At 45.8% G+C, this 21,734-nt stretch overlaps 1 protein-coding gene across 1 annotated transcript in view; it reads left to right on the top strand.

Annotated features, from left to right (window-relative positions):
• The first annotated feature begins 4,842 nt into the window (after positions 1-4,842).
• Positions 4,843-21,734, top strand: part of LOC132251797 (olfactory receptor 14A16-like) — a 32,135-nt gene continuing 15,243 nt past the window's right edge. Inside the window, exon 1 of the mRNA XM_059731724.1 lies at positions 4,843-5,627. Within this exon, the coding sequence (XP_059587707.1) occupies positions 4,843-5,627 (785 nt within the window). The remainder of the gene's footprint in view (positions 5,628-21,734) is intronic.

The following is a 21,734-nucleotide window of genomic DNA, read 5'->3' as shown; positions in this document are numbered from 1 at the left end:
AACAGATTCCATTGAAGGCACGAGAAGGGATTCGCAAAGTGCATAAATCCATTAAGCTTCATCAAATCAGCAGACCTGTGCTGGCTTGCTGAGAGTCTAACTCGAAATGTTGCAGATTCTTCTCTCCTACTTACCAACTTTACACTACTTGGAGCTCTTTGACACCCATGAAGCCCCTGGTAACAGTAGATCCCATTTTAGCTTCTAGTGTTTCTGTAGCCATGAGGGTGCAGGAACTGTATGAGAACTGTTTTTTTCCGCAACACCTTTTATTGGACCAACTACATAATTGGGAGAGAAGTCAGCCAAGGTTTTCAACACACATTTCCTTTCCTCAGGTCTGCAGAAGGGGAGTCTGTGCCTGGAAGCTTGCCAGACTTCTCTCCCAACGATGCAGTTGGTCCAGGAAGAAACACCTTGCTTCCTAGTTTATTTATTCTTTCTATTTCCATAGTTCTGACATGACCACAAGTAGCAAAGAAGCTGGACATGCTAAGATGCATTGTTCATCCACACAATGACAGCTGGATTGTGCTCCCACACAACATTGCCATTGGTGTAAGACACTGTAGGAAAAGGAGTGGGGCAAAGCTGAGCTCTTCAATGAGTTCTTTCATCTGTATTCCTAGACACAGACCTAGACAAATCTCCCAGTTGGATCATAGATAGATACAGGAGGGACACCAGCCCACCAACTCTTAGCACAGATTTAGTGAAGGGGGACTTGGAGGGGCTGAATATATTCAGATCAGTGGGCCTGAATGAACTTTATCCAAGGGTGCTGAAGGAATTGGCCAGTGTCATAGCAGAGCCGCTGGCACTGCTGTTTGAGCACTCATGGTGCCTCGGTCAGGTCCCAGAAGACTGGAAAAGGGCCGGTGTGGTCCCTAGTCTCAAGAAGGGGAGGAGGGAGGAACCGGGAAACTATAGGCCAGTTGGTCTCACCTCTATCCTTGGGAAAACTCTGGAAAAAATCATTAAGGATCACATTTGTGGGAGCCCAGCAGGGAAAGTAATTCTGAAAGGAAAATCAGCACGGTGCTCCATTTACTAGGGCACCCCCTGGAGTAACTAGAAACAATGGCTACAAATAAATGGAGAAAAGATTTAGGTGGGACATTAGAAATAATTTCTTCACAATAAGGGTTGCCAGAATCTGGAATAGGTTTCCAAGGGAGGCGATGCTCTCCCTTACCTTGGGGGTTTTCAAGTGGGGACTGGACAACCACCTAGCTGGGGTCATCTGACCCCAGCGCTCTTTCCTGCCCAGGGCAGGGTTCGGACTCAACGATCTACTGAGGTCCCTTCCGACCCTAATATCTATGAATCTATGAACAGTGGGTAAGGAAGCTGAGAAGCAGGGGAGTGGCAGTGGGGAGGGATAGGAGGGAAGTTGGGGAAGAAATACACAATGTTGCTGGTGTTCATGGAGATTGTGAATGCAGGATGGGCAGTTGGTTTGGGTTGGGAGTGGGGGCACTCTCCTTGCTCAGAGGCAGAGGAGCAGGAGGGAGTTGCGGGGTGAGGGTGAATTGCTTTGAATGCTGGAGATTTGGAGTGGCAGGGCTTGCTTGGCTCTAACCTTCTTATTTTGGTATTTTATGATGTTTCCATATGTTTTCTCTTTAAGCATAAGCTGCTCTGAGATTTTTCTGGAAAGGCTGAAATAAAAATCTGAGAGGGTGAGTTTTGTTGCTGAGACAGATTTTGAAATACTGGCATTTCCATGTGATTGAAATGTTGGCTCCCATGGACCTCTGGAAGAGAGGCATTTTTTTGCCAGACCAGCTTCTCCTGACCATCAAGCCTTCATGAAGACAATGCGGGGACATACATTGGGTCTCTTCTTCCTGCCACTACCCACCAAATGAAGTGACAGCAGTGGAGCACTGCTCCCAGAAAAGCTGGGCCACTGGCATGGGACCCCTTCTCTCTTTCTCTCTCTCAGGAGAGGCTACAAGTGACAAACCTCTTGGGAACAGTAAGGTACCCACAGAAATAAGAGGGCCATAGGGAACTTGCAGGTCTACCCAACATCCAATCAGGCTCAGCTTGGGTGAGGGTGTGGGGCGGAACTGGAGGGCGGGTGGCAGGGGCTTCTCAAAGCAGTAGGACTGAGGAAGAGAAATTTATTGAGATGCTTAAGAGAAAATTTTCTGTCCCAAATCAATCCACTCCACCCATCTGCAGAGACAGCAGACACTACTGCAGAAAGGCCTCTAACTCAGGTCTCCTGATCTGTGGGTGAGTGCTTCAACCACTAAGCTTTTAAAGCCCAACGTGGGTGCTCTAGGCTCAGAGCTGTCCGTGTGCCTTAGGCATGCTTGGAGCACACCCACTGGATTGGATTCCCCCAAAGGACTGGTCACCACTCCAGCATTTGTCTTGATTATAGGTGAACCTAAAAGGGAAACAGGCTCCTAGGTGATTAAATTGCATTGCTTCCAAAGGTGTACAGAAGCTAAATCTTAGGTGCTTAGGAATCATTGAGGGCAAACTTTATCTGGCTTTCATTGTAGCATTTGACTTGGATCTTGCTTAGACCTAGTCGTCTTAACTTCTCTTCATTGCCTGGTGCCTAGCTGCTGGGATCAAGTGCTGTCCAAATGGCTTGCCAGATGGTATGCAGTGGCCGAGGCTTGCTTTGCGGCTATTGCTGAGTGGACAACAGAGGCACTCATGGAACCCGTGAGTCAAGTGGAGCCTATGCATGGCCTGAAGTCTGTACTGACCTTGTAGACAGAGACCATCCTTGGCATGTCATACCTCAATACAAAACTCCAGCCAGACTGTCCATGGTCCCCTGAGGACACAAACTTCCACCAGACTTCCACCAGACTTCACATTAGTCTGTCCATGGTCCCCTGAGGACACATACTTCCGCCAGATTTCCAACCAGACTTCACATTAGTTGGGTATCCAGGAGATCAAACCAGAGTCAGGTTAGGTACCCAAAGGTCCAGACCAAATTCAGGGTTCATGGGCAAGCTGACTCAGGTAGCCAGGGTATCCATCAGAGAGCCTGTAGAGGCACTAGCCAAGGGAGAGGCAGCCTGAGCACATCAAGACAGCGTTGCTACCCTGATACTTCTTTTAGGGCAGGGTTTGTTTTTTTTTTAATAGAGAGGGGCAAAGAATCCACTGACATCCTGAGCTGGTGTCTTATCTCTCTATGTGAGAACTGCTGTGACAATGTGCCCTCTGCCCATGTGCTAGGAGCTGAGTTGACAATCTGTCATATTTCATAGATTCATTGACATTCGGGCAGGAAGGGACCTCAGAAGGTCATTGGGTCCAGCCCCCTGCCCAAGAGTCAGGAAGTCAGCTGGGGTCATAGGATCACAGCAATATAAGCACCCAAATTTCTCTTGAAGGTGTTCAATGAAAGCGCTTGAACCACCTCCGATGGCAGGCTACTCCAGGCCTTGTGGGGCTCGGAGAGTAAAGAAATTTTTCCTTATGTCCAGCCTGAAACGGTCTTGCAGTAGTTTATAACGACTTGCCCTCGTCATCCCTTGGGGCGCTCTGGTGAACAGTGTTATATTCTCATGCAAAACTGCATAGGAACTAACCCAATTGCAATCTGTTGCCTCCCTGCATCCTAAGGTGCCCAGTCTAGCTAACTGGGACAGCAGAGCCAGATAGAGAAGGTCAGGGCCTTCTCGGAGATCCCATGACTTGTGTCATGAGGGAGATTAAAGCAGAGCACAGCTGTGCTGTTCTGCTAACATCTGTACAGCTCGGACTGTTTACATCTGGGCTTCCTTCTGAGCTGTGCAGGACTCCAGGAAACGAGTCCCAGGAGCCTTCAGAAGAAAATTACTGCAAAATTGCCGTCTTGCTTCACTCCTTTTCTACAAGGCAGGGTTGAGGTCAGCTGTGCATTCAGAAACCTCATCGGATTCACTTCAGTCGTTCAGTGACAGAGGGAGCAGAGAAAGACCTCCGAGTTAGCTGTGCTTCTGGGGACCTAGACGAGTGGTTGGTGCAGAGGAGAGCTGAGAGATCAACTGGACAAGAGCAAAGGATCTCGGCAGGGGAAGCCTGAATGTGACACAAGAGTGAGGAAACTTCCACAAAAACAATTTCAGTAAGTTTGCTGCATCGGTGAAGTGTCCTGTCTTAGTAAGATGCAGAGGAGATTTTAAAACATTAAAAGTTGGAAAAACTGGCTACACAAATCATTCTGCATTTTATGTATAATTGATTCAAAGCTACAAGAGTGAATGAAGACATTTTTAAGGTTTTTGCTATAAATGCAGATGATGTTACATAGCATATTGGAAGTAGGGTGGGAAGAGGAGAGGGGTGGGATTGGGACCTCTAAGGAATGCATCTTTTTTATATAATATCTTTTATTTCATACATATTTCTTTCCAGCATACATTTTCTAGGTGAGATCTATTGAAAAAACAATAGACTTTCAGATTTAAAGCAAAGGAAAAGAATCCTGAGGTGTGGCTGGGTTAACATTTTCTTCACTTTCTAAAGGAATATAAAAATATGGTATTTTATGTAGGGTCTTGCCAGGGAAAAATCATTTATTAAAATCAAATATTTCATGGGAAGAAAAAAAGAATATTTCCATTCTTAGCATGAAATTTGGAGACATTATTGACGGCAATATCAAAGCCACTGAGTTTGTTACTCTCCTCCTTACCCCTGCCCTTTTTTTATTATACCCAGGACCTGCACGGTGCCCTGGGAGGGAAGATGTCCAACTGGACCACTGTAACCGAGTTCCTCCTCCTGGGCTTCTCGGACACTCGGGAGCTGCAGATCTTGCACTTTGTCACCTTTCTGGCAGCGTACCTGGCAGCTCTGGTGGGGAACCTCCTTGTTATGACTGTTGTAACTACGGACCACCACCTCCACAGCCCCATGTACTGGTTTTTGGCCAATTTGTCCATCCTTGACCTTGGCTCCATCTCTGTCATTGTCCCCAAGTCCATGGCCAATTCTCTTTTAAACACCAGGACAATTTCCTATGCTGGATGTGTGTCCCAGGTCTTTCTCTTGTTCCTCTTTAGTACAGCCGATCTTGCATTCCTCACCATCATGGCATATGACCGGTACGTTGCCATCTGCAAGCCACTGCATTATGAGATAACAATGAACAGGAGAGCTTGCGTCCAGATGGCTGCCGGTGCTTGGGCTTCTAGTGTCATGTACTCTGCACTGCACACTGGGAACACCTTTAGTCTCCCCTTCTGCCACTCAAATATCATCAACCAGTTCTTCTGTGAAATACCCCAGCTGCTCAGGCTCTCCTGCTATGACGCATACCGCAGGGAGCTGGCAGCTCTTGCCTTCAGTGTGTTTTTAGCTCTAGGCTGTTTTGTTTTCATCGTTGTGTCGTATGTTCAGATCTTCACCGCAGTGTGGAGCATCCCCTCAGAGCAGGGCCGGCAGAAAGCCTTCTCCACCTGCATTCCTCACCTTATCGTGGGCTCCCTGTTTATTTCCACTGGCGGCATTGCCTACACGAAGCCCATCTCTGACTCCCCGTCCCCTCTGGATCTCCTGGCGGCTGTTCTGTATTCTGTGGTGCCTCCATTGATGAATCCGGTCATCTACAGCATGAGGAACAAGGAGATCCAAGCTGCCCTGAGGAAACTGCTCCACAGGCTGATCCACTCCAGGAACAATATGTCCATCTTTCTTTCATGACTCTCCTTCTGTTATATTTTTCTTTTCTAATTTACACATGAAATTAGTCTTTTTTCATAGTATTGTGGTAAAATTGCATATTAAAGATGAAGCTGGTTAGGTTAATTCTGTAACTTTGTAAGGTCAAAGAATTGGTTTTTGTCATTTTGGTTGACACTGTTGAAGTGGGAAAGTAATGTTTCATGCATCAATTTTACTATCTTTGCATCCTCTAAAATATATCCAATCAATTGCAAGATAATGAAGAATTAAAGAGTTTTGTTTACTAATTGATACAATCAATTATTCAGATGACAAACTATACAGGCAAATCTGGGTTTCTGGATTGGGCTCATTGACCCACCCTGCATGCAGGATGCAGTGTGCACAGTCAATGGGTGCATCTCCATGTCCGCCCCACTGGGCAGTTCTTACTGTGCAGACGTTTAGTACTAGCTTTAGCAAGTGCTAAATGAATGCTCAGTACCTGCCAGGACTGCACAGCAATACATGAATGCACAGTAGCTCATTGCTACCTCTTTTTAGGTAGTAGTGGTAGTGACACGGCTAGTGCCCGCCAACACTACGTTCTCACAGCGAGAATCTACCTCATCGTAGCTCATCGCTACGGTGATGCAGCATCTTATATAGATGAGCCCAGGCTGGTGCAAATAATACATGCAGTATGAAACCCAGACTGGCACTGCATCCTGTCCGTAGCATGGCTTCCAGGCTGGCCCCAAGCATCTTATGCTGTGCATGATGATGGGACCGGTTTGTGTTGCATGCGGCGTGCAGGGATAGAGCTGTACAAATGCTGCAAGCTGCAAATGTAGCCGACCCAGAATGCAAGCTGCATGCAGTGTCTCCACTAGGCCACCCCATGGGCTTGATCTGGCAGAGAGGGGCCATTGGTGTATGAGATGCCTGGGTTTAAGGGGAGCTGGGACCCTGTGTGTATACGAGTGAGGGGAAAGTGGTCTGAGGGGCTGTCATATTTCACAGATTCAGGGTGGAAGGGGCCAGTCCATCTCCCAATAGGTCTCCCATGCCAAACTCGGAGGAAAAATTTTATTGGTACAAAAAGGCAGCCTGGGGTAAGATACAGGGTAGTGCAAGATCAAAAAATACCCTTAGAGCAAACAGTGTGACTAGATAGCCTTTGATTACACAACTGTGTTACTGCAAACTATATATCTAGATAGGTTCCAGTAGACTACTCCCAAGTATCATCCAGAGGCTGGTTGCTTTCCTCTGGAGGCGGGCAGTTGCTTGTGTCCAGTTTCAAGTGACAAAGGGAGAGGGCTGCAGCATTCAGCTGCTCCTCCTCTCTCCCCATGAGCCCTAGGGCTCCAGGGTGGCTCTGCTAAAGATGTTTCAGCTCAAGGTAGCTCTGCCCTCCTTCTTCATGGAGACCTCTTTTATCCCCTATCGTGACCTCATCACTAAGGTCCCACCAGGAGCAGCCCCACTGGCTAATGCCTGGTGCTTTCAAATGACATCACCTTTCCAGGTGAGGAAGCTAGTCACATGACCCGCAGTGGCAGGGAAACTTGAGACAAAGGGAACAGGTCCCCCCTCCCCCTGGCATGTATCCAGCGCAGGTTACAACTCAGGGTTACCTGAAGCAGATGGGGTTCTCTTGTACAACTAACTTGACTATATTTGCACTACTGTGCAATCTGCAATGCAGAAATATCAAAAGGAAAGAAAACTCATAAGAAAGGTCCTTGCCATATTACATCTTTGAAGTCAGAGGCAGATATGAGTCAGTGAATCCACGTGCATGCCAAAGATGGGAGGTAATTTTAGTATCCATATTCTAGAAGTGAGGAACCTTGAGACAGAGATTCCTTCCGAGGATGCAGAGTGAAAAGTTGCCCTGGGCATGTCTGCACGGTCCCCAGAGCAAGCCTGAAGCGACACTGAGAATAAAACCTTGCTCACTCATTCCTGCTGAGCATGTGCAAGAGCCTAAGCCCTATTTCCAGTATCAAAAAAAGAGGACGGGGTGGGGGGCAGGAAGGATGGGTGGCAGGGGGCAGCGATATGCACATGGCCTAGCTCTGCCTCTTACTTCTAAAGCCACAGGCCCCAACCCTTCTGCTAACTAGGACCTGGGTTTCTTACTTCCTAGCCAGCTGTCCTAATAGGGTTAAAACATGAGGAAGAGATTCAAAACCACTACACCAGTAGATACCTGTGCAAGGTTATTCTGTTTCACATCAGGGAGAAATAAAATCTTCAACTGTAAGTGCCAGAAGCTGCAATTACACAGCCGTTGACATGCCATCTAAGTGAGTAAAGAGACATACATTTAGCCATAAGCTTTCTTTTGCCTACCTTCTAGGTGCCTGGCCTCTTACCCAGAATGCACAAATCTATTATAAAAGTACTAAATTAAATGTGCAGTAACCACTGTGCATTAATAATGTGTAGCCATGCCCCAGTGTGGCCTGTTTTGGTCAATGCTGTAGCACAACCTTTGTACAATTTGGACATGCACTGAGCAATAGTTGTATTAATCTATAGGCCTACAGCAGGTGGTCAAACTCCTTTTCTCCTGCTTAGACTAACATCTGCCCAGCTGTTTAAGGGATGCGGACAATAAACTCTCATTAGCTGTCATGGTACTTGGGCTTCCAACTCTCATAGGTATCTCAGAAAAACCTTAGCGTTCACTGTAACAGCATATTCACTTCTAAAATCTGCATGTAGTTTAGGAGGCCTGCTGCATAGCGCACTCCTCTACTTATACCCGAGACAAGGAGCCCTGACATCCAGCTCTCATCATTTCTGATTTAACAACTGGGCACTAGTGCATTTTTTAAAGGGGAGCTCAACACAGACATCCCTGACTTCCCATCCTGAACCTGCCCTAACCCTTCAAACTCAACCCTCTACCATAGGTCACAGTGGAAGCCAGGACTCCTGGTAGAGAATGCCCCCATTTCTAGGGGACGGCGTGTACTCCTCTCCACAAGCGCAATATGGATACAAGAATAGCTCTCTCCTCCTCAGGGATCTTGTTCTAACTCCTCATCAGACCCATAAAACAGGAGTTTGCTCCTTCACCCTCCCCAAAGGCTGCAAATACCCTGCAGCTGTCAGTTCCCAGCCCAAGGACTTTTCCAACGTGTGTTGTTTCTGCTTGTGTTTAATACTTGCTACCTAAATAATAATGGTAAGGAAGATGTATAACTGAACAGATGTTGTTAACTTTTAAGTGACTTCTTGAGACTGAATTATCATGGTCTACTAGACTAGAGATTGCAGGGATAATTGTGAGAAGTTACGAGTCAGGAAACAAATGCCAAGCCGGGGAAAGAATTCTAGAATTATAAGTCAAGTTATGTTAGAAGAATAATTCACAGATATACACCAAAAGCAAGCCAAACCAGGATCAGGAAACAGATCTGCATGGAAAATTCAAAGCTAAAACCTAGGAACAAGTCAAAGGCAGGATCAAAAACCAAAACAGCCATGGACATTGTTAGAACAAAAGCTGCTCAGGAACTGAAGACTAAAGCAATGAATAAAATAGCTCAGGTGCTGGAGGGGTTTCTTAAAAGCAGCCCCATAACCAATCAGAGGGGGTCAGCTGACCGTGATTAGTAGTAATTGGGTCAACTGCACTATAAAAAGGCTGTAGGGAAATAGTTTCTGTAAGTTTTACAGCGGTAACTCACACTGCAGGGTAGGATCCTTACATGAATGATCTGCCTTTCAGAAGTAGTAGCTTTATTCATCTTATCTAGTAAACCTTGGGGAGGATTTTCAGCATCAGAGTTACTGGGAGGGTATTAAATAAGAGGAAGAATAGGGAAAGATGTCCAAGGCTTTACTCTTTGAAATTTGACCCACTTTCCTTGTCTCTTACAAAAAAAAAAAAAAAAACCATGAAGAGGGCTGAGATGGGACTGGCTAAGGATATATTTTTCACAGTCAGAGACACCTACATTTGCAGTTACAGCCCAGGCTGGTGATATGAAGTCATGAGTCTTGGAGCATAAATTGTGCTGTGTTCTGCTAGAGATGCACAGTTGATTCATAAGTGTGGAGGAAGATGCTGTGTGATCCTCTTGACAATGCAGGAGAGATTTGGTTAGGTAGATGATGTTTAGTGTTACAAACTTTCTAAAAGGCTTTCCAAATATTGGCTGTGGTTTTTAGAGGAGCTTGGAGCTGTTAGCTGCCCACCTCCATTGCAAGTCAGTGCAAACCTGTTATCCAAGTCACTTAGGCTGTTTCAAAAACCCTAGTTGGTCTCCTCCATGCTGCAACACCTGACTGGTTTTAATCATTGCTTCTAGTGCAGGAAGCTTGCTTCCCAGGTCTCTGAAGGAGCTACAGACACATAGTGTTGGATTGATCTCAGTTTAAAATTCAAAAGTATGTTGAAGTGCAGAGATGATTTAGGATTTGATGAGCTGACAAAACTCATCTATGAACACTTTGGATGCCACAGGAACGCAAACTTGCACTCTGCTATCCAAGCTAGCCCTTAGCTCTCTAAGGACTAAGTTTGCAAAACTACATAGGTTTGCAATGGTTGGACTAAGAAGGAAAGGATCACTCAAAGCAGCTGTAATTGCCCTGATTACCTGATTCCTTTTAATGGCTAGCTCTTTCTCTCTCCTTCTCTCTGCACTTGGCTTCCCATCCACTGAGCAAATCCAAACTAGAAACAAAACTGGGCCTGCTTTCTAAGACCAGAGGATCCGACTTAGGTTTATATCTTTCTGCTTGCACACCCCATGTCTATCTGCTTGCATACCCTTTATCTGTCTGAATGCATCCCCCTTAGCTAATCATATGAAGAATGTCAATCAATCCAGACATCATAAAAGCTCATTAGAGGATTTCATTAGGAAGGGTTTGCTGAGGGAAAAACTCTAAAATGTAATGGCCTTTGATGTGCAGATGTAAGACGAAAAAATCTAGCAGCCTTTCCTGAAGAAAATCCAGCCTTACACCAAAGACATCAGTTGCTGGGACTCTACCACTTACCTTGATAGTGTATTTCAGTGCTCAATCATCCTCTTAAAACACATATGCCTTATTTTTAATTTGAGTTTGTCTGAATTTAATTTCAGTTTTCAGCCATAGTTCTTCTAGATGGGTTTTTCTCACTGTGTTAACATTGCCTCCCTCTGATGGTGTTCAAATTCTGGTATCAAGCCTCTTCTCAGTCTTCTTATAAATGAAAGTGATTTGTCTCTCAAATGCAAATTTCTGGATAATTCTTACACCTGCTTTTCTATGCACTTTCTAATTTTTCACTACCCCTACAAACAGCTAGCACTCGCACACCCTTCAGCTGTTTTCAAAATCTGATCTCCCTTTAATAACCTTCTTCTACTTGCAAATACAGCCAAGCATTTTAATTGATTCCAGCCTCTCTGCTTAAAAAGATAGCTTCTTGCTCAGTCCACCCATTCTCCATGTTGTATTCAGAGTGTGATTTTTTTTTTTTTTTTCCTACACTGAATGATTTTTTTTTTCTCAGTTTAAGCATGCAGGAATAGGACCCGGCATTACTCCATTTGACATGTATGCATATATGCAATGAAAATAAGTGTTCATTCATTTCCAGTCACTCAGATTGGTCCAAATAGTTTGCGTGAGGGTCACTGGGGGCTACAGTGGGAAGTCGGTAAATCTGCAAGGGGGGTCACTGAGACCAGAGATGGCCATGCATATTCCTGCCCTGGAGTCAGCACTGCAGAGAAGGAAGGCAAGATGTTTGCCCGTAGAAAACCAAGTAGATTGTGTGGGGATGAGACTTTGTCCTCAGTACTGACTTTGTGAGTCTATAAGCAGGAAACTTGGTTGCTGGCAATGATGAAAAAGAGGAGGAGACACGGCTGTCTTGGATCTCAGCCTGAACTCACTCTCTGGGTTTGGACTAGCACAAAGGGCTAACAATGTATTTTCATCAATCACGTTTAAAGGATTTTAACATAGACCTCAGAGACTCTCCTGCACTCAGTTCAGGCAGGGTTTCAAAAGCAGCCTCAGAGTTAAGTGATAGGTCATCTAGTCAACCAACTATTGAAAGCCTTGCATTTGAAAGCTTTATTCCAATTGCATAGTTGATCCAATAAAAGATACCAGCCTAAGAAATCCTTGCCTTTCGAACAAAAAAGCAGTTGCTCCAAATGGAAATGTCAGAAGTGTCTAAGAGAATTAGAAAGAAGAGTTCTTTCAGCTCTCGGTGAGACTTGATCACCTAGCATCCACACGGTTTCAAAAATCCTACCATCATCTTCTTCTATATTATTGGTGACCAGCCAGATTAGATAACTATATTGGTAAGAGGTTTGGCTATGGGATGGATAGACAGACCGACACAAAGACCATGTAGATAAATTGGCATGAAACCAGCCATACTAAGTTGACAGCTACAAATTGTTTCTACCCAAATGTAACCTAGTTTTAGAGTCCAGGTAGCTTTCCCCCCACAAGTGCCATGTCAATTAAAGCTTGGACATTATTTCAGATGCACACCTTCACATTTGCTCTCTTTCTACTGGGCCCACATAGCTCTCGGTCTCAGTTCCCCAGCTTCCTGGGGCCAGCTTCAAAAGGAGAGACAGAGAGTCCCCTGGAAAATGCCTGAAGTGTAATTACTAAAGTGCTATATGAGAAGTTAGGTGTATGTGGGTTCAAACCTCATCTGGGCCAGGGGGCTTTAAGCCTGTCTCTGGCTTCCTAGGTGACCCTCCTAACCACTTAGCTTTCCTGGCTAAGGCATGGGAAAGTCCTTGCCCACTTCTAGCTCTCCAAAGTGTAACACCAGCTGCCTACAAGTTTCTGATTGTCTAATTTATCAGGCTCAGCCACTGTCTCAAGGGACATACATGTGCCCAGCCAATGTATAGCCTGCTGCTGGAGAACCAGAACTGCAACCTGCACACAAGCACATTTCTGGAGCTTACGTGGCTAAAAAGACTGCTAGTTCGATGTCCAAAGGGAAACAGAATTACACTCTTCATGTCCTGGCAACCCACCCCCCACACCCAAAGTTGATTCATCCAGAAGTATAGCATATTGATACCTCATTGATTCCTCCAGAAGCATAGCACGTACATTCAGATCCTGACAATGCTGAAATCCATGGTGCATCTGGGCTTTGATATCAGTGGGACTACATTTTGGAGTCCATCCTTTGGTGTTGCTATATCTCTGTGGGTAGTGAAAGGCTTCCATTTTCTGTGGTATCTGGTTACTCCATAAACAGTATTATATATAACTTCATATAATTTTTTTCTAGATATTTGCATAGCCCTCCTCATCCTAGTGTTTGCTGCCTTCTGTGTCACAGCACCCTACAAGTTTAGCTTATGCTATTTTACACATGAAGAAACTGAGGCACAAGATTTGAGAGAGATTAAGATTGGAGTTTAAGAGTCTAGTGAAAAATGACAATGGAAGATAATGACTTCATTTGAGCTACACATATCCAGGCCATGTGGCCTTTTAGACTTTAATACATTTATTGCTTATATCCATCTATCTCCTATGGCTTTTGACCATGTATACACTGGAGCTATTGATTCCAATAGCGCTAGGATTGATTCACAACTTTAAATGAGATTTTTCAAGGCTGCCTAAATATATTTGAGATTTGTATCTAAATGCCTTGGAATCCTAATTTGCATTTCAAAAAAATGAATTCGGCCTAGATGTTTAAGATATTTCTGCACCTAAAGTGCTTTTAGAAGCACTTACACCAGTCAAGTTACCTAATTCCCTTTGGTTTATGTGGAGATTTTTGTGAAGCCTAAGATCCTTGAGCACCACATTTCTAATACATTTATTTTGAATCTTACTTTTAATGGTCGTTGGACAGCTTTCATTCCCAGGGAGTTCATTGAGAAATGTGTTTGTATGACTATTTTATATATGGCATATCTAGAATAGCTCTGAGCCTCCTAATAACTCTGAAATTATGACTCGTCCTCATTCACCACTCACATCACCAGTATCTTTCCCATTCTAAAGCAATAGCTCCTTCCATCCAGTTTCTATTCCAGTGGCTTATGTATCATTTCTTACCCTTTGCTGCCATCTGGGGATCCTTCAAGGCAAGAAAAATATGCTTGATATTATCTATATTTTCTGTCTTTTGTCTGTACTATTTGTCTGTGATCAGTTCCCAAAAGCTTCCAGTTGATCTGTCCACATGCCAGACTAGTGGGAGCTCACTACCCACTTGGAGTCGGGAAGGCTCCCTAGTGTTACCGCATCCAAGGGTTTCGCTTTATTCTTATTAATTCATCATCAAACATCGCATGTAGGCCCAAATCTTGGTAACCCCACACTCAAAGGAAAACTAGCTCTGATTTCTGTGGGATACGGTTTTGAAGTCATTGTTTGGGGCTGCAATATTCTCTAAGTATCAAAATGCTTCCCATCACAGGTATCTCTATAAACAGTGATACATTTAACCACACATCATTCATAAGACATGGGAAATATCTTCACTAGGGAGCTACATAGGCTGCATCCCCTGCAATAACTATGAACTCTCTTGTCACAACATTGTGCTATGGTAAAGTGAGGCTACTGTCCCTTTTCATAGATGGAGAAACTGAGGCACAGGCAGATTAGGGGACTCCTGAAAAAGACCAATGGAACTAGAAAGCTTTTAATCAGTTGGTGATCAGGCCTATTGCCTCCACAGAAGCCAAATCTACCTATACCATATGCAGATGTGCCTCCACTGATTGCAGTGCAGCTGGGTCTGATTTACATCCACTGGGGACTTGGCCCATTGATCACAACTTGACATGGCCAATTTAGACCAGCTGGAGATCTGCCTTGCAGCCATGAATGCCAAATGTGGTCATAACTACTTAGGGGGTCTAAGTACATACTTCCTATTCATTTTAATGGGAAAACATCAAGCTGTGCATCATGTTCAGAGGTAAATATAATTACTATTGAATTAAAAAGAATAGAGTAAGCTCAGCAGGATGGCATGCTGGCTGAGCAGCTACGCAGCAAAAGAGGATCTCCCAGGTACACATATCATGCTGGGCAGGCCACTAGGGTGAGGAGGGCTATGCAACTATTTAGAAAAAAATTATATAAATTGAATACTGTTTATGGAGTAGTGCGGGCCAACCGGGGATGAGCCAGGGCCCGTCTTTGTGCACGTGGGCTGTGGCCAGCAGCCCGGGCACGCGGGACCGGAGAAGACCATGGTGAACTAGAATTGATTATGGACGCATAGTGGTTGATTAAAAGATCATTTACTTACACCAAAAGATGGTAGTGGTGTAGGCTGGACAGCTTTCCAGGCACAGCTCCGCTTAAATCCTCGTTGGAGGACTACGACAAATTCGGTTCTTTGGCCCCGGAGTTGTCTAGGCTCCGCGGGTTCGGCAATTCTTTCCCACGGAGTTGTCGAAGCTCTGTGGGCTCTGTTCGGTTCCCAGACCCCGGAGTTGTTAAAGCTCCGTGGGATCGAAAATTGGGTATATAGGAAAGGGATACGTCTAGGATTGCGCTCGGTGACAGGGAGAGGCCAGAGGCTGTTTAGACCTCTGTTGCCTGCTTAAGAAAGGCGCGTTGGGTCCGTAAGGGTCCACATCGCTTAGAGATCTTCACACAGCGCGAAGTCTCCTCCTCCTGGCAAGTTCTCTCTCTCTCTCTCTCTCTCTCTCTCTCTCTCTCTCTCTCTCTCTCTCTCTCTCTCTCTCTCTCTCTCTCTCTCTCTCTCTCTCTCTCTCTCTCTCTCTCTCTCTCTCTCTCTCTCTCTCTCTCTCTCTCTCTCTCTCTCTCTCTCTCTCTCTCTCTCTCTCTCTCTCTCTCTCTCTCTCTCTCCTGATGTTTGTGGAGTCCTCCAACTTGAGTGGAAACCACTCAAGCTCTTTATACGGCTAGCAAGCCAATCGCTAGCCACCACGTATGCATATATTAGAGTTGTCCAATAATGTGGCATAAACTCCCATACAAATGGCGGGAACTCCTTTGCACTGTGCATCTCCGAGATGCAAAAGAAATGCACCATGCAAAGAAGCTGCAAATCTGGCGGGAAATACTTCGTTGCACCGGAGTTCTGTCCCGCAGCAGAGAACTCCACCGTGCAAGGAAGCTGTAATTTTAGCGGGAACATAATTTAGCATTGCCAAAGCACACAGAAACAAAAACTCACAACTTTGGGTTGTGACAGAGTAATGAGATGCCACAGAAAAAGGAAGCCTTTCACTACCCACAGAGATATAGCAACACCAAAGAATGGCTCCAAAATGTTATCCCGCTGATATCAAAACCCAAATGCACCAGGGATTTCTGCATTGCCACAGAAAAGAAACAATTAGCCAGTGCTGCAGGAGGACCTGGCTATCTTTAAGGCCAAGTGTCTAGTGACTAGGGCACATTTTGAGAGAATGGGAGACCCAGATTATAGTCCATCACAAGACAGAAAACACTTTAGGAATTAACCTGCCTCTTTTTGTACTCTTCGCTTAAAAATGATACCCCCCTCCTTCACTCCCTCCCCAGGCAGCCAAGAGGGAGATACCCCTTGGCTTGGTCTGGCCCTGTGTATGTGGCTGTGCTAGATTGGTATGCTCCCTCCCCCAAAAAGGGGACCTTTGGATCTAGCCTTGGACATTACTCCAAGTGGACAGAAACATCTCCACTTTTCTTTCTTTCTTCCCCTTCCCCCAGTTCCCAAATGAACAGGAAAATAGGAAAAGGGCCAGCTTCAAGAAGAAGCCTGGAAAGAGGTCTGGACAGTTAGGACTAGCAAGGGGAACTATCTAGTTTGTGATGCCCAGTCATGCAGACTAGGTGGTGGTGCTCTTTTTCTGCCTAGGGGTTGGTTTAGGAGGCTCCTGGTCCTGGGCATGACCTAAAACTTCACCTTGCCACCTGGCCTGGTGGGGCTCAGTGGTGCAGGAGCCCCCAGGAAATACTAGGCCAGTTACCACCCTGGTGAAAGGCTGGTCGGGTGCCTTAACCTGAGCTCCCACCTTCGGGTGGGTCAGGTGACACCGGAGGCAGTGGGGCCAGGCACAGCTGTGGCCACCTGAGACCTGTGGGGTACAAGACCCTGAGGAGGGAGAGTGAGGACCAGGCATGGCTACGGCCACCTGAGCCCACCGGGGAGTGAAGGGGGCAGAGCCTGGGAGCCCCAGTGAAGGGGGAGAGGAACCAGAGGGCTGAGGGCCCAGTACATATACAGACACTTAGTGTTACCCTGAAAGGGGCCGGAGTATGCTTAGACCCGGTCGGGTAATTGGCTGGCCACTACCCCGGTGAGGGTTGCGGGAAAGGCCCAACAGATGGTACGCCTGCCACCCTAGGAATGGACTAGCTAAGCCTGTGGTTAAAGGTGCCCACTCCAAGAGGGAGTAAAGTGGCATAGGTTGTCGACGCAAGAAAGAGACCCTGTGAGAGAGGGTGGAGTGAGCGAGGCCCAAGACAGGCGGGCGGCATGCCCAGAGGCAGGTAGGGAGCTAGCTGCGCCTAGCGGGGATGCCCACCTTGCTATAAATAGCATAGAGAACCAAACATGAGATCAAAATATTACTTTTGTAGCATGCTGTTTTATCTTGAATAAAAATTGTACCCCTTTTTTTCACCAAAAAACAAATGGTCAATTTTAGGAGGTGCCAAGGTCTTATGTGAGTCATGGTCAAAATGGTAAAATTGTAACGTGTGTAGGTAAAGTTAAGTAAACAGCCTGATTTCCCAGATAGATGTCAGATTTTTTTTTGAATGTCCCATCCACTCCACTCCTTTCCTAACTGTTCATTTGGGTTTTTTTTTTTATGGCAGTCACATACACCTCAAAATGCTCTCTCACTGTTTTACATGTGGGACACAGAGTGGGACAGGTAAAAAACTATAAAGCTCTTCAAGTCTCAGATAGTCCAAAGTATTTTGTGCATGTACACATGAACTTAATTTAACACAATAAACTCTAGCAGTTTGGTCTTGGGCACAATGTTTACACATGCGCCTTGGAGCACAGTATGTTGAGCTGAGGCAGAGCAGCCCTGGCTGGCAAAGGGCTCGGGGGGTCAGCCTGGGACTGCAACCCAGCTCAACATGCTGTGGAGGGGTTGGCCAGGTCATGAGGGTGCTCCAGGACAAGGTTATTTTACAGGCAGCCTTGCACTATGACACCCTCACACCCCAGCCAGCCCGGTCACCATCTACATGTGTATTGAAGTGGAGTGACTCCTCCATAGGATAGTACTTATGTCTGGCAGTACTATTCTGCAGTGAAGTTAAAGAGTTTACTTTGACCTAATAGCACAACACACGTAGACATTGACAGTTTACTGCAGAGCTAATTAGTCTGCTCTGCAGTAAATGTCTTTTATAGACATGCCCTGTGCTTGTGCAGTGTGTGTATGCGTGTATGTGTATATGTGTGTGTGTTGCTGCTGCTTGCTCTTGGAATAAATTGTGCCAGTTATATAACGCTGTGTGTGTGTATACATATGTTCCTAAGTGTGCCCAATTCTATTCTGCTGGGGATAACATGGCTAGTTGTGCATTTGTTTCAGGGTACCCAAGAATATGCATGTTATGTCCCTTCAGCATCCTGCTGGAGAAAATCCTGGTGATCTTCAAAAAGCATCTAGATGCCCACCTTGCTGGGGTCATCTGATGCCAGAAGTCTTTCCTAGATGTGCACGGGGGCTGGACCTGATGATCGGTAAGGTCCCTTCCAGGCCCTAACTACTATGAAAAATGGGATCTTGTATGTGTGCTGTACATGCATGTGTGTGTCTGCTGCCCTCTGTTAGTGGAAAAAGTCCAGCTGCATGTGGGTGTGTCACGTGAGCACCAAGATATAGATGCTGAGCCTATTCAGGATGTGCATGTAGGTGACTGCCTTTCTGGAAGGCATGATATTGTTCACAGTGTGTGATCGAGTGTGCATTGCCTCCTTCTGGAAGGACTGATGCTGCATTTGTAGCACTGTATGGGCATGCACTGTCATTTCCTGGGGGGAATAATACTGCTGACTATGGATATGGGGGTGGGAAACAGGCATTCATCCTGACCAATGCTGGATGAAGAAAGTTTAGCCCAGCCTCAGACCTGAATACCCTCTTCTATGAGTATTTGCTGCAACTCTGGTCTGGCCTAATAAATGCTGTGTTGGGCCAGTTCAAGAGTGGAGTTGCCATGTCTGCCTGCAATGTGAGGCCTGGAATAGCAGGCATGTCTGCAAGTCATAATAGGGATGCAGAGAGGAAGAGTGTGGGGGATGGAAGTGGGGAGTACAGTCTGGGTCCAGGTGAATTATCAGTCACGTGCCCAAGGCAGGAAACATAAGAGAGATGTGACTCCTTACTAAAATGCATTAACACAAATGGGAATCGGGTCCAGGACAGGTGGTTGCTGGTGGCTACTACCCAAGCTGCAACAAGGACCGGGCTTCTGACATTTGGGATGCACAGATTTCAGAAAAAACTGGACAAAGAAAATCCAGTCGTAAGGTAGCAGAGTGGGCAGAGAAGGATTGAAGGGGATTGTCAAGGCTGGAAAGGCTTGGGGCTAGGCAGAGTAAGTGTGGTAAAGTCAGGAATAAGAGATGTTTTTAGAGCTGGTGATGGCAGAGCCCAGGTCTGGGGAGGAAGAGGGGCTGCAGGTCAGCGGTAAGTAAAATTGCCAGAGCTGTGTGGGGAGAGGGCCTAGGAGCTTTATAGCAGGCTCTGTAGGTTATGTTTAATGCACATTGGCAGAGCTATGTGTGTATGTGCATGCACAATTGTTTGGGAGCCCAGTGTTGGGTAGCAGGGGAGCCTACAGGTCATGCATGCGGCTCCTGGGCATATATTTATGTCCGGCAGGGCGGCACCTTACAGACCAACTGGTTATCTGCCACTGAAGGCCAGAATCCAAGCACTGTTTTTTGAACGTGACACCTGGGCCTGCCCACCTGTGCCGACCTCCTGGGAACCTGGGCTGCATTTGTGTGTCGGTGGAACTGCACCCCGTCCCTCACGTTCCTTGCAGACTGTATGAATGGGATTCATTCACAAAATTAATGAATGAAGGCATCACCCTTCCCATGAACTGGCGATCACGGCTTGACCCATATTACCTTACCCATCGGGGGCAACTTGACATGCGAGCTGTTCATTTCCTTCCTTCTCAAACTTTAATCTGTACTCCCTGACTTCCTTTTCATACCAGCCCCAGAAGACTTCCTCAGACCTGCATTTCCCAAATTACTTTTTATTCTAACAACTCCCAGTGGGACCCATCAAGAACAATAGATAGCTTTGTTTCTGTCACAGCCCTTCATGCCCAGAGATCTGCCAGATCTCCCTGAAGTGTCCCTGGCTCCTCGCCTCAGCACAGTATTCCTTGGAGCGCCCATTAAAGCGCATGATGTTATAATGATGGATGTGGGCTCCTACAATTCTCTGGAGCAGCAGGTGCTTCACCGCTAATTAGAGAGATTTCTTTTTAGAAGGTGTGCTGCTGAGAGCGTTGTTGTTAATGATTATTGGAACTGTTTTTTTTAACTGAAAATTTTATTAGTTTTATCCAAATGAATAAGTAAAATTAACATGTTTCAAATGAAATGGATGAGGAAGCTTTCCAAGTAGGGGTCTGTCACTCCAGATCTTTGATTAGATAGATAGAAACAGATGCAACCTGTTGGCCAATATGTTCTTGCCACTTCCCTTGACCAGTAACGAGGGGCTAGGAGTCTTTGCTTGATCTTTAACGCTCTTCTGGGGATGGCTATGGTAGTGGTTACAGGTGCATTGCAAAACCTTGTTAGGTTCATTTCCCATTTGCTTTGTCTCTAAACAATTAGCTATACCGTCATGAAAACTTTTCTTTAGAACTAACAAAACAAACCAACAATATTTAAAAAATGAATGCAGTGCTCCTGACATTGGGCAGGGGCTGCAGAGCAGCTATTTTCAATGAAGTTCACTGTGCATAAAGAATGTGTTCATAGGCCTTGGGTGCAGAGACATGAAGAGAGAGAGACAGATAAACAGAGAGAGAGAGAGAGAAAAAAAAAAATTTACATCATTGCAAACTATTAATAACAAAAAGTGACGGCCCTCCCAAAGAGCCAAGAATGAAATACTTGTCGGTAATAAAAACACTAATTTGACCAAACATTGAAACCTGTATAGAAACCACTTGAATATAGAGAATACAGAATTCTTCAGTATCTGCTTAATGAACTCGAACTGCACAAGAAGTGGGTTCGTTACTTTTCAAAAGATCTATCTATCACTCTTTCTTTCTTCCTCTTTCTGTCTTTTGCTTTCTGGTCTAGGCATATTTGGATCTAAACACTTAGCTTTATAATAAAATGTGGACTAGTTTGTGTCGTGCTGGGCCACTGAAGAGGCACTCTGCAACCTAAGTGGTGCGCGGAGGTGCCCATGGCCAAGACCCCATGCAGCAGCTGCCACCGGAAGCCACCGGTTCTCTTGGTGATGGGTACCCTGCACAGGGTGTGCCAGGATGTGTTGGCTTACCCTGCTCTTGTTGGCACTAGGCATCACCTCCAAGTCATGTCAAGCTATTTTTAATACAATCTCTGCTGCAGTCAGGGCAGGCAGCAAAGACAGGGATGTGGCATACTTCAACCATGTATGTGAACAGTGCCTTCCCAGACAGGATCTCAAGGCAAATCACCTGAGTTGTAGTGGGGCACAGGGAGGAACAGCAGAGTGCCAGGCCTGCCACTCCCATTGCTGTCCACCACTGGAGAAACAGGCAGTGATAGAGGTGGCCTGTCTAGTGAACTGCCACTGGGGAGAACTTGTGGTGTGCAGAGGTGGGCTTCTAGTAGGGAGGAAGGAGCAGAGGCACCTGTTCCTCTTAGGCAGAATTTGGGGGTGGGTTGGACCCTCCACTGCAGCTCTCTTACTCCCTGTCTCTGGCCTGCTTGTGACAGGTGACAGCCTAGAAATGAGACAGTAAAGCCACTCTGGGGATGTCCTGTCTCTCAGAGGTGCTCTTAAGACTGCTTGGAAAGTGGTATGAGCATACACACCATTATAATAACTATGGTATAAGTTCCTACATAAAATAGAGGAGAATGTGGCTCCATTAGGTGTGCGATGGGT

Source organism: Alligator mississippiensis, chromosome 7 (genome assembly GCF_030867095.1).
Source record: "Alligator mississippiensis isolate rAllMis1 chromosome 7, rAllMis1, whole genome shotgun sequence".
Taxonomy (NCBI): domain Eukaryota; kingdom Metazoa; phylum Chordata; order Crocodylia; family Alligatoridae; genus Alligator; species Alligator mississippiensis.
The sequence above is the reverse complement of the archived record's forward strand: the minus strand, read 5'-3'. Positions and strand labels throughout refer to the sequence as shown.